The sequence below is a fragment of the Piliocolobus tephrosceles genome, chromosome 14 (assembly GCF_002776525.5).
Source record: "Piliocolobus tephrosceles isolate RC106 chromosome 14, ASM277652v3, whole genome shotgun sequence".
NCBI lineage: Eukaryota > Metazoa > Chordata > Mammalia > Primates > Cercopithecidae > Piliocolobus > Piliocolobus tephrosceles.
In genome coordinates this window covers 107,458,617-107,472,290 of record NC_045447.1, presented here as the reverse complement: position 1 = coordinate 107,472,290, position 13,674 = coordinate 107,458,617, and the positions used below count along the sequence as shown (strand labels likewise).

At 40.6% G+C, this 13,674-nt stretch overlaps 1 protein-coding gene across 5 annotated transcripts in view; it reads right to left on the bottom strand.

The window, feature by feature from the left end:
* Positions 1 to 13,674, bottom strand: part of PTPDC1 (protein tyrosine phosphatase domain containing 1) — a 134,284-nt gene that overhangs the window by 81,814 nt on the left and 38,796 nt on the right. For all 5 annotated transcript variants that reach the window (XM_023187798.2, XM_023187797.2, XM_023187799.2 and 2 more), the window contains exon 2: positions 8,344 to 8,431. In XM_023187798.2, the coding sequence (XP_023043566.1) occupies positions 8,344 to 8,425 (82 nt within the window). In that variant the 5' untranslated portion in view covers positions 8,426 to 8,431. The remainder of the gene's footprint in view (positions 1 to 8,343; positions 8,432 to 13,674) is intronic.

Genomic DNA, 13,674 nt, shown 5'->3' with positions numbered 1-13,674 from the left:
TCCAGAAAATAGAAGAGGAAGGAACATTTCCCACCTCCTTTTATGAGGCTAACATTACCCTGATACCAAAAGCAGATAAAGAGTACAAAAAGAGAAAACTATAGTCCAACATCAATCCTGAACTTAGGAAAAAAATCCTCAACAAAATATGAGCAAATAAAATCCAGCAATGCATAAAAAGAATTATACACTACTACCAAATGAAATTTATTACAGGTACGGCTGGTTTAACATTAAAACATCAATAAATATAATCCACCACACCAACAGGCTAAAGAAGAAAAATCATATGATCATATCAATTAACACAGAAAAAGCATTAGACAAAAAAAATTCAACACCGACTCATGATAAAAACTCTCAGCAAGTTAAGAATGGAGGGGAACTAATTCAACTTGTTATGGAAAACTTACTGCTAACATCATACTGAAGAGTAAAAGACTGAATGCCTTCGCCCTACGATCAGGAAGAAGGCAAAGATTCTGCTCTTGTGACTTCTGCTTGGTAGAAGCTTTAGGCTACTATGATAAGGCAAGAAAAAAAAATAACAGCATATGAATTGGAAAAGAGGAAACAGAACTGTCCTTATTTGTAGACATGATTGTTTATGTAAGAAAATCCCAAGGAATCACCAAGAACTTCCCAGAATGGAAAGTGAGTTCAGCAAAGTAGTAAGGCATAAAATCAACACACCAAAATCAATTGCATTTCTATACACAAACAAAAAACATGTGGAAACTGCATTTAAAAACACAATACCTAGGCCAGGTGTGGTGGCTCATGATTTTAATCCCAGTACTTTGGGAGGCCAAGGCAGGCGGATCACCTGAAGTCAGGAGTTTGAGACCAACCTGGGCAACAGGGCAAAACCGTGTCTCTGCTAAAAATACAAAAATTAGATGGGTGTGGTGGCAGGTGCCTCTAATCCCAGCTACTCAGGAGGCTGAGGCAGGAGAATTGCTTGAACCTGGGAGGCAGAGGTTACAGTGAACTGAGTTCATGCCACTGCACTCCCATCCTAGGTAACAGAGTGAGATTCCATCCCAAAACAAACAAACAAACCACAATACCAGTTAAAATCACCCCAAAGAAAATGAAATACTTAAGTATAAACTTAAAACATGTATGAATCTGGCCGGGCACGGTGGCTCATGCCTGTAATCCCAGCACTTTGGGAGGCTGAGGTGGGTGGATCATGCTGTCAGGAGATCGAGACCATCCTGGCTAACACGATGAAACCCCATCTCTATTAAATAATACAAAAAATTAGCCAGGTGTGGTGGCGGGTGCCTGTAGTCCCAGCTACTTGGGAGGCTGAGGCAGGAGAATGGCGTGAACCCGAGAGGCAGAGCTTGCAGTGAGCCGAGATTGTGCCTCTGCACTCCAGCCTGGGTGACAGAGCAAGACTCTGTCTCAAAATAAATAAATAAATAAATAATTAAATAATTAAAAAAATATAAATCTATATGCTGAAAATTATAAAATTCTGGTGAAAGAAATCAAAGATATAAAAAACAGAGAAACATATTGTGATTATAAATTAGAAGATGCAACAAAGATGGCAATCTCCTCAAATTGATTTACAAATTTAATTCTTATCAAAATCCCAGTAATATTTTTTGTTGACATAAATAAGCTTATTTAAAGTCATAGGTCCTATCTAAGATGATCTTGAAAAAGAGGGTAAGTGGGAAGAACCACTCTATCCAATACTAAGGCCTATTACATAACTACAGTATTCATGACAGGGTAGTATTGGTGGATGGACAGATATATTAGATCAGTGAAACCCAACAATGAATCTACAAACACATTCACATAGCTTCAGGGCACTAGGATAGATGAAAAGTCCTGCAGACTTGACAGCAAAAGTGTAATCCATAAAAGAATAATTGGACCTCATGAAAATTAAAAACCTTTTCTCAGAGAAAGATCTGGGCGCGGTGGCTCAAGCCTGTAATCCCAGCACTTTGGGAGGCCGAGACGGGCGGATCACGAGGTCAGGAGATCGAGACCATCCTGGCTAACACGGTGAAACCCCGTCTCTACTAAAAATACAAAAACTAGCTGGGCGAGGTGGCGGGCGCCTGTAGTCTCAGCTACTCGGGAGGCTGAGGCAGGAGAATGGCGTAAACCCGGGAGGCGGAGCTTGCAGTGAGCTGAGATCCAGCCAATGCACTCCAGTCCGGGCGACAGAGCAAGACTCTGCCTCAAAAAAAAAAAAAAAGAAAGGTAACTTAACGGAGTGGGAGAATGTATCTGCAAACCACATATCGGAGCAAGATCTAATATCTAGAGTATATAAAGAACTCTTAAAACTCAAGAGTAAAAAAAAAAAAATTAGTGGATAAAAGACATGCACGGATATGTAAAAAGAGAATATACAGATGGCAGATAAGCACATGAAAAGAGGTTATCATTATTAGCCATTAACGAAATGCAAATTAAAACCACAGAAGACACCACTATATAGCTCTAATGGCTAAAATAAATACTGATAAAACCTAATGCTGGTGAGGATGTAGAGAAACTTGATCACTCATACATTGCTGGTAGGAATGTAAAATGGTACAACTACTCTGGAAAACAGTTTGGCAGTTTCATATAAAGTCAAACATGCAACTGTCATATGACCTAGAAAGTAAATTCTTGGGTATTTATCCCAAAGTAATAAAAAATCCATCTACACACAAAAATCTGTACACGAATGTTTACAGCAGCTTTATTAATAATAGCCCAAAACTAGAAAGAATCCAGATACCCTTCAGTGAATGAACTGATAAACACACTGTGGTACATCCATACCACGGAATACTACTCAACAATAAAAAGGAATCAACTTTGGTACACACAACAACCTGGATGAAACTCCAAGGAATTAGGCTGACTGAAAAACGTCACTCCTAAAAGGTTACATACTGTGTGATTTTATACACATAACGTTCTTGCAAAGACAAAATTATAGAACTGGGGAACAGATAGTGGTTGCCACAGGCCTGAGTTTTGAATGTAGATGGGTTTGACTATAAAGGAAATAGGAAGGATCCTGTGTTGATGGAACTGTTCTGTATTTTCAACTGTTCTGACATTTCACGAACAATGTCAATATCCTGGCTGTGATACTATTATTACACAATAGTTTTTAAGCTGCTACTATTGGTGGAAATTGGATAAAGGGTAAATATGATCCCTCTGTATTATTTCTTATATTTGCATGTGAATGTACAATTATCTCAATATTTTAATTAAAATGTAAATATAATCAAAGAGAAAGAGCCATACATAAAGCCTAAGCAAGGGTCATCTAGCAGAGGTCAGGGCAACACAAGGAAGGCAACTAGTAAGGTGCATGGCATATGCTGTGGGGCCTGGCAGGGTATGAGCCCTGTATGGAAAATACAGCTGAGTTGGGTGATGGCCTGGCAGGGTTGAGAGACTGGTTAGGAAAAGGAGGACCGAGTAAACAAGCAAACATAATGGGGATAATAAGAGCTGGGTTTCTCATTCTTAAATAATTATAAATGGGAACAGCTATAAAGATAGTATAATATTGGATTAGAATTGAAAGTACTGGCCGGGAATGGTGGCTCAGGCCTATAATCCCAGCACTTTGGGAGGTCAAAGTAGGCAGATCACTTGAGGTCAGGAGTTCAAGACCAGCCTGGCCAACATGGTGAAACCCTGTCTCTACTAAAAAAATTAGTAGGGCACAGTGGCAGGTGCCTGTAATCCCAGCTACTTGGGAGGCTGAGGCAGGAGAATTGCTTAAACACAGGAGGCGGAGGTTGCAGTGAGCAGAGATTGTGCCACTGACTCCAGCCTGGGTGACAGCGAGACTCCATCTTAAAAAAAAAAAAGAAAAAAGAATTGGAAGTACCAAAGTGAACTTGTGGTTTTCAATATATATAGACAGCAACAGAAATATACAGTTGACTCTTGAATACAAGTTTTAACTGAGCTGGTCCACTTATATGCAGATTTTTATCAACCAAAAGGGACTGAAAATACGGTATATGCAAGATGCAACACCGTTTAGCATGGGTGGGTACCACAGAGGAGACTGTGAGACTTGAGTATGCATGGATTTGGTATACCGGGGGTGGGCGGGCCCTGGAACCAATCCCCTGTGTACAAGGAGGGATGACTGCACCTGTAAAAATGGACAGATACTTATGTATGTGTATGAACACGTATTTCCTAGCTCTGTCCCCTAAAAGGGGTTGAGAATCATGATACTCCAGTAGTAGTGAGCATACCAGATCTTGGTTTCTAAGTACCATTCCCTACTAAAAAGAACCAAGGTTCCTTGAAGAAATGGCTGATTTCTGGGCCAGGGCGAGGAAAGAATAAGATGAGCTGGAAGATCTTGCTGTGCCAGAGAGTGAGGAGTGCAGGAATGGCGGGGACACGTCAAATGGACATTGTCAACAGCTTGAAGGGGTTCTTACTGTCCAAATATGGAGAGACTGGAGCATCCAAATAAATCATAGTAAAGGATCACAATCCACTGAGCAAAACAGGAATCCATGCTAAATAAATAAACAATTGAACAAGTAAGAATGGGAAATTCTTCCTTACACTAGAATGCCAACTAATAAAGACAGAAGGAATAATGAAATTAGAAAATCTCCAGTTATTGGAACGTTGGGCAGGGGAAGAAAATCTCCAGTTATCTATCACAGTGATAATTAATTCAGGCAAGAAAGAGTAATAGATGCTAAAGCTGTTAGGTAAAAGTTGGATGTGGAACAGGATATTTACGTAGTCTGAAAGCATCTCTCCTTAAAATATTAATTATGAGGGGAGAAAGAATAACTTATAATGGATAAACTTTGGCAGACACCACTTTACTGATGTGATCAAACTAAACATTACCAGTGATGGGGCAAAACGACATCTTGTGCTATCTGTGATCCTTCTACCAAAAATGCGTAATATCAGTCTTATCATGGGGAAACAGCAGACAAACCCAAATTGAGGAACATGTTACAAAAAAAAAAGTCTGTAATCTTAAAAAATGTTAAGGTCATAAAGGTCAAGAAAGGAGTGACTAAGGCCTTTGAAAGGGATTTAAAAAACATTACCAGAATCATTTTCCTATTAAAGGATATTATTGGGACTGCTGACAAAACTTGTGGGGGTCTCTGGGTGAATAGAATGTAGGAGTTCTTTTGTGTGCTTTTCTTGTACGATTACTGTAAGTTTGAAATTATTTCAAAATAAAAAAATTAACATCACAAAAAGCAAGACAATCATACAGCCTGGGCATCCTGAGGCAGGAATATAGCACTGCCTATGAAACAGTCTTGCCAATTAAAAAAAAATCTGACTAGACTCTACATCCATCTACCAATTTATAGAAAATACCATGTCAATATAATCAGCAAAATACAGATTGTGGCAAACTGCACAAGGCAAAAAAAACCTGTTTTCTTCAACAAATAAACTGTAAGGAAAAAGAGACAGAGGGAAAAGCCCAAGTTTAAAAGAGATTGAAAGCTGGGCACGGTAGGTCACGCCTGTAATCCTAACACTTTCAGAAGCTATGGTGGGTGGATCACTTGAGGCCAGGAGTTTGAGACCAGCCTGGCCAACATGGCTAAACCCTGTCTCTACTAACAAAACAAAAATTAGCCAGGTATGGTGGCGCAAGCCTGTAATCCCAGCTACTCGGGAGGCTGAAACATGAGAATCGCTTGAACTCAGGAGGCAGAGGTTACAGGCAGCCAAGATCATGCCACTGCACTCCAGCCTGGGACAGAAAAAAGCAAAGAGATTGAAGCTAAATAGCAACCAATTACAATGTATTGACTTTTTTTGAATCCCAATTCAAACAAATTATACACACACGATATATATAAATATATCTATGGTATATCTATAAGACAATTAGAAAATTGAACACTGTTTAGATATTTGATGATATCAAGCAAATACTGTTGATTATTTGAGGTATGGTAGTATTGATGTGGCTTATTGTTGTTATTATTATTATTATTTTTGAGATGGAGTCTCACTCTGTCACCAAGGCTGGAGTGCAGGGGTACTACATGATCTTGGCTCCTTGCAACCTCCACCTCCTGGGTTCAAGCAATTCTCCCGCCTCAGCCTCTCAAGTAGCTGGGATTGCAGGCACACACCACCATATTCAGCTAATTTTTTTGTATTTTTAGTAGAGATGGGGTTTCACCATATTTGCCAGGCTGGTCTCGAACTCCCGACCTTATGATCCACCCAACTCAGCCTCTCAAAGTGCTGAGATTACAGGTGTGAGCTACCGGGCCAGGCCAATGATGTGGTTATCTAACAAATAAAATGATGCAATGCCTCAGTTTGCTTCAAAGTAATACAGATGCAGGGAACTGAGAGAGAAGTGAGTGGCTGAGATTGTTAAAACTGGGTTATGGTACATATTTGAGGGATGATGCATACATGAGGGAAGATACAAATATGAGTATCTTTATTTTATTCTGTATACTTCGGTGTTTGAAATTTTCCATAATAAGTTTTTTTGTTGTTGTTTTTTTTTAATGGCCGGGCATGGTGGCTCACTCCTGTAATCTCTTTGGGAGGCTGAGGCAGGTGGGTCATTTGAGGTCAGGAGTTCGAGACCAGCCTGGCCAACATGTGAAACCCCATCTCTACTAAAAATACAAAAATCAGCTGGGCGTGGTGGCACACACCTGCGGTCCCAGCTACTCGGGAGGCTGACAGGAGAATCTCTTGAACCTGAGAGGCGGAGGCTGCAGTGAGCCAAGATCGTGTCACTGCCCTCCAGCCTAGGCAACAGAGTGAGACTCCACCTCAAAAAGACCAAAAAAAAAAAAAAATTTTTTTTTTTTTTTTAAGTAGTAGAATCAAGATTTAACTCTAGGTCTGTCTCACTCCACAGCTACTTCTTGATAAGTTTTCTATTTTCCTTTAAAAATAAATACTTTATTTATGTATCCCCCAATTACATTTTCCCATAATTCATTATATAACATTAAAAAAAATACTTCCCATCCACAAACATAATAAAGTATAACTATCTTTTTGGATGAGATATGCTTTACTAAAATTAGCTATAAAGCAAATTTTATTTGTCTAGATTTTTTCCTAACTAAAAATTAGCTGCATTTATACTAAGAGGAAAATTTTAATTAAAAAGATGTTTTTTGGAAAGGTAAAAGTCAGCATACCTAGTGGATCGCAATAGAGGTGGTGCGACCTTCCTGGGGGTGTTTGGAAACATGCCGAGTTTTTTCATTGTCACTGGAACCTGGGGATGCTACTGGATTTAGTGGGAGGGGTCAGAGATGCTTGCTCAGAGTTCTCCAGTACAACAAAGAGTTGTCCCACCCCCAAAGACAACAGAATTGCCATTGAGAAACACCAACTAAGAGGTAACATTTACAACAGAAGAAAGAAAAGGGAAAAATGTTCATCTGACTCAGACTTGTTGGATGAAGAGTTACTCAGGGGGAAGGAAACATTATTCTAGAAGGGAAGTAGCCAGTAGACATCATTCTTGCATTTGTTTTAGACAGTACTTCTTTCTAAGACCAGGGAAACTAACACATTAAGTCTGGCACCTAGAAGCTGTCCACAAATGGTAGTTACCAGTAGTATCAGTGCCTCTAGGGCCAAACACAGCAAAGACGATGAAGGAGGATCTACAAGGATATGGAGTTTGGAAAAAGATGAGAAGTGGGAAACAATGATTTTCTTGATGAGAGAGAACGCCCCCTGGTGGAGTGGTCAAATTCCAACAAGAACAGAACAGAACTGACTTGTTCTAGCAAGTGTTGAACTCAATACCTTTAGTTAGACCCTTACTCTTTTACTCTTCTTCCTATCATCAAATCTATACTTAGGGGAGAAATCCTTCAAAGTTCTCTATACAGTAGGACTAAAGTGAATGTCGGCAAAGCCCCAAGGGGGCAGTTAGAAAATACTGCAAGTGGTACTGCCAAGAAGAAATTACTTAACATCTCTCTTGGTTAACTGCCGGTGGTGGCAGCAAGACCAGCAATATCAAAGCAGAAGCAGGAAGGCTCCCAGCTCAGAGCTTGTGATGGTCAGGAAGAGTAAAGGGCAAATGTGGTAGTAAGAGTTCAAGTCATGACACTTGTCCTTGCCTGGGGTATCATTAAAAAGCAAAACAGCATGAGAGAAAAAACACTGGGAGAAGTAGGGCTCTCTTCTTCATATTAGAATCCCAAGTTGCATGTATTACTTACTGCCTTATCATCTTGGCCAAGATGAAGAAGAGAGACTTTTCTTTCGTGTCCATTCACATAGCTACTTTTATTAAACGCTAGCTTGCACAGAGAGACAAAAAGTGTATTAAAGAGATATTACCTTTCATGTTTGCAACACACTTGCTGTTATTCATGAAGGTAGAGTATGGCTGTTCATTCTGAGGCAAGACTCCTGCAGCCATGGTAGTCTGTTGGAAAAAAAAAATTATTTTTTGAAAGTTTGCCTTGGGATAATCATTTATTAATCACCCAAAATATGGCTAGATCTTTGTTATCCAATGCTGCAGTCATTGGCCAAGTGGCGGATAGTTGAAATATGGCTAGTCAGGTTGAGATGTGCTGCAAGTGTAAAATACACACAAGATGCTGAAAATTTAACACAAAAAATACAATGTAAAATACCTCAATAATTTTTACATTAATTACACATGCTACATTTCATGGCTAAGACATTATTGTATTGCTAAAATAATACAGTTTCCATTGAGGAAAGTTAATTAAATTTTCTTAGATGTCAAAAAAACAAAAAGTATCATCTTTATTAAGTTCTTTCTATGTGCCAGACACCAATATTAAATCACTTTTTTCTAACAAGAGCTCTACAAAGTAGCTCTTATCCCCCATTTTAAAGGGGTAGAAGTCATGTCAGTAGGATTAACACACACTAAGTAGTAGGGTGGTAGTTAATCCCATCTTTCAGCTTCCATCAGTTTTTTCAACTAGTACACAGATGCAGATGAAAGAAATTCTAATAAAGATGATCTCAACATTTTTGAGCTTCCAGATAAACAACAGTGTAATTCCACTTTGTAGTTCCTAACAGTACCTCAATGTAAATATTGATGAAAACAAAACTGTTGTGGAATTTTACAAATGATAAAACTATTTCCGTAAAATGCAAGCACATAACCCAGAAAAGTTTATGGAGGTGATTATGATACAAGAGAAAATAACACAATTCTAAAGTTTTTTCTAAATAATGATTTTAATAATTTTCTTTGCAAAACCATGTTTATGGTTTGAATATCTATTATTGGGGGTTCAAATATTATACTTTTTTTAGCTTATTAAATGGCTATGAATTTTATTTAAAGTCAATAAAAACTTGTCGAAATTCTTGCACCAATAAATCTACAGTGGTAATTAAATCCAGCCCTAATTAATATTTTCCTTTGGTGCACTGGATCATTCCTCTAAGAAAAAAGTCACTTCTCAAATCTCAGTGATTCTTTGAGAATTTCAAGTTCACTAAAATTTTACTTCTAAAAGCAATCTTTATATGCTCAAGAAGTACAAAATTAAAAATCTAAAATCCTATTTGATAAAGCTGTTTCCCTTCAAAAGAAATACAGGAATTAAAATCACAGGAGTGATCTAAAGTGAAATTAAAAAGAACGCTTCCTGAAATAATAATAATGTCATACACTGGGTATCATACTAATTAATGCAAAAGTTTATAATGTGCATAATATTTCAAATAAACATTACATAAAGACATTAAGTAAACAGACTAATGGAACAAGTTGTTCCAGGAAATTCATTAGCAAAAACTTAATTTGAAAGGATATCCATTAAGATTAGACTTAGATAAAACTTTTTTTTTTTTTTACCATATTTTAAAATTGGGACTATTTTCTTAAAACATTTTGATGGGAAAAACAAGTATCACCATATTAGAATCATGGAATTTTGGAGCAGCTGGGACTCTAGCCCTGGCTATTTTGTATATAAGATGTTATGAACCATGTCCCAGAGAAGATCCTGCCTTGTCCCACATGATCCAGCAGGGAAAGTCACAGAGCATGTTGGTGACAAACTTGGACCACTCTTCACTTTTTTGTGAAGCTTTCCCTGTCCTCACTCTTTGCTCTTCAGCTGTAATGTAATGAAACATGTATACCTGACAGTATCCCCTGTAGACCATGGGGTCACGAGCAGGAGGTATGACTGGTTTACCTTTATGTATCTAGAGAATGGAAAAGCCAGAAAACCTGAAATGGACCATACTTGACTGAGTTCCTTGAGACTATTCATATGTTATTTATCTTTGTATCCTAAAGCCTATTGAAAACATGTCTAATATGGTTTGGATCTGTCCCCACCCAAATCTCATGTCAAATTGTGTTCACCAATGTTGGAGGTAGAGTCTGTGGGAGATGACTGGGTCATGGGGGTGGATCCTTCATGAATGATTTAGCATCATCTCCTTGATGTTGTCTTGTGGTAGAGTTCTCATGAGATCTGGTTGTTTAAAAGTGTGTAGCAACCCCCCCCCCTTCCTCCTGCTCCTACTCCCTCTTTGCCTTCCACCATGAAGCCTCCCCAAAAGCAGATGCTGCCATGCTTCCTGTACAGCCTGCAGAACCATGAGACAATGAGACCTCTTTTCTTTAGAAATTACCCAGTTTTGGGCCGGGCGCGGTGGCTCAAGCCTGTAATCCCAGCACTTTGGAAGGCCGAGACGGGCGGATCACGAGGTCAGGAGATCGAGACCATCCTGGCTAACACCATGAAACCTCGTCTCTACTAAAAAATACAAAAAACTAGCCGGGTGAGGTGGCGGGTGCCTGTAGTCCCAGCTGCTTGGGAGCCTGAGGCAGGAGAATGGCGTAAACCCGGGAGGTGGAGCTTGCAGTGAGCTGAGATCCAGCCACTGCACTCCAGCCCGGGCGACAGAGCAAGACTCCGTCTCAAAAAAAAAAAAAAAAAAAAAAGAAATTACCCAGTTTCATGTATTGCTTTATAGCAATGCAAGAATGGAATAATAAAGATACTTGAAAGTATGGAGGCAGCTTTGGAACTGGCTAATGGGCAGAAGTTGGAAGAGTGGGAAGGGCTCAGAAGACTGGAAGATGAGGGAAAATTTGGAACTTCCTAGAGACTTGTTGAATGGTTGTAACTAAAATGCTGATAGTGATATGGAGAGTGAAGGCCAGGCTGAGGAGGTCTCAGATGGAAATGAGGAACTTACCGGGAACTGGAGCAAAGGTCACTTTTGTTAAACCTTGGCAAAGAGCTTGGCTGGATTGTGCCCCTGCCCTAGGTATCTGTGGAACTCTGAACTTGACAGAGAATTTAGGGTATCTAGTGGAAGCAAAATGTTCAAGAAGTCACCTGGCTGCTTCTAAAAGCCTATGCTCATATGCATGAGCAAAGATATGACCTGAAACTAGAACTTATATTTAAAAGGGAAGCAGAGCATAGAAGTTTGGAAAATTTGCAGCCTGGCCATGTGGTAGAAAAGAAAAGTCCATTTACAGGAAAGCAATTCAAGCAGGCTGGAGAAATTTGCACACCGAAAAGGAAGGCAAGTGCTGATATCCAAGACAATGGGAAAAATGCCTTGAAAGCATTTCAGAGAACTTCCAGGTAGCCCCTCCCAATACAGGCTCAGAGGCCTAGGAGGAAAGGATGGTTTTGTGTGCTATGCCCAGGGCCCTGCTGCCCTGTGCAGCCCCAGGACACTGCTCCCTGCACCCCAGCAGCTCCAGCTATAGCTAAAATTGGCCCAAGTACAGTTCAGGATACTGCTTAAGAGGGTGCAGGCCATAAGCCTTGGTGTCTCCTATGTGGTGTTTAGCCTGCAGGTGCACAGAATGCAAGAGTTGAAGCTTGGGAACTTCCACCTGGATTTCAGAGGATATATGGAAAAACCTGAATGTCCAGGCAGAAGCCTGCTGCAGGAGCAGAGCCCTCATGGAGAAACTTTATCAGGGCAGCACACAGGGGAAATGTGGGGTCGGACCCCCAACACAGAGTCCCCATTGGGGCACTGCCTAGTGCACCTGTGAGAAGAGGGCCACTGTTCTCCAGATCCTGGAATGACAGTGTCACCAGCAGCTTGCACCCTGTGTCTGGAAAAGCCATAGGCACTCAATGCCAGCCCATTAGAGCAGCCTTAGGAGATGAACCCTGCAAAGCTACATGAGCTGAGCTGCCCAAGGCCTTGGGAACCCACCCTGCACATCAGTGTGCCCAAGGAGTATTTTGGAGCTTTAAGGTTGAATGACTGCCCTGCTAGATCTTAGACTTGCGTGGAGCTTGTAGCCCTTTTCTTTTGGCTGACTTCTCTTTTTTGGAATGGGAGTATTTACCTAATGCCTATATCCCCATTGTATCTTAGAAGTAACTAATCTGTTTTTGATTTTACAGGCTCATAGGTGGAAGGTACTAGCCTTGTCTCTGATGAGACTTTGGACTTTTGAGTTAGTGCTGGAATGAGTAAAGACTTTGGGGTACTGTTGGAAAGGCATAAGTGTATTTTACAATGTGAGAAGGACATGAGATTTGGAGGGACCAGAGGTGGAACTGTAGGTTTGGATCTGTGTCCCCACTGAACTCCCATGTGGAACTGTAATCCCCAATGGTGAAGGGTAGGCCTGCTGGGAGGTGACTGGATCATGGGTGGCGGCAGAGTTCTCATGAATGGTTTAGCATGATCCCCCTTTGGTACTGTATAGTGAATTCTCATTGGATTCAGTTGTTCAAAAGTGTGTAGCACTTCCCTCTGCCTTCCTCCTGCTTCTGTCACGTAAGAGGCCTGCTCTCGCTTTGCCTTCTGCCATGAGTAAAAGTTCCCTGAGGCCTCCCCAGAAGCCAATGCTGCCATGCTTCCTGTGCACCTGCAAAACCGTGAGCCAAGACCTCTGGTTCTTATGCTACCATCTTTAAACCATACTACTGAATTCCTGATTTAAAGATGAGGAAACTGGCTCATTTACCCTACCTTCCATCATGCCAAACCTTCTCCTATATAATACATCAAAATATTTGTCTTCTGATTATTTCTGTAATTTAAAATTCTGATTACCTTTGTAAATTTTAAAGGTGAATATCCTTTAACCGTCTCTTATTCTATCAATTTTAAACAGTATCTTGATTCTTTCGATGTAAATTAATTAACTTACAATACTGTCCACTTGCTTTTCCCCTCCACTTTCAAGTTCTACCAACCATACCATTTTTATATAAAGATTTTTAACTTTTAAATTTCAGTTAATCTATAATTTTCTCAAGCTTCGTCTGTAGACTTATTCTAAAAGTGAGACAAAATACAATTGTTATCACTATTGAGAGGTGACAACATGCTGGCAGCCCTCACTCGCTCTCAGCACCTCCTCGGCCTCAGCATCTGCTCTGGCCATGCTTGAGGAGCCCTTCAGCCCGCTGCTGCACTGTGGGAGCCCCTCTCTGGGCTTGCCGAGGCCACAGTTGGCTCCCTCTGCTTGCAGGGAGGTGTAGAGGGAGAGGCATGGGAAGGAACTGGGGCTGTGCACTGCGCTCGCAGGCCAGCGTGAGTTCCAGGTGGGTGCCGGCTCCACAGGACCCGTACTCAGAGTGGCCCACTGGCGCCACTGGCACAGGCAGTGAGGGGCTTAGTACCCAGGCTAGCAGCTGCAGAGGGAGCACCAGATCCCCCAGCACTGCCGGC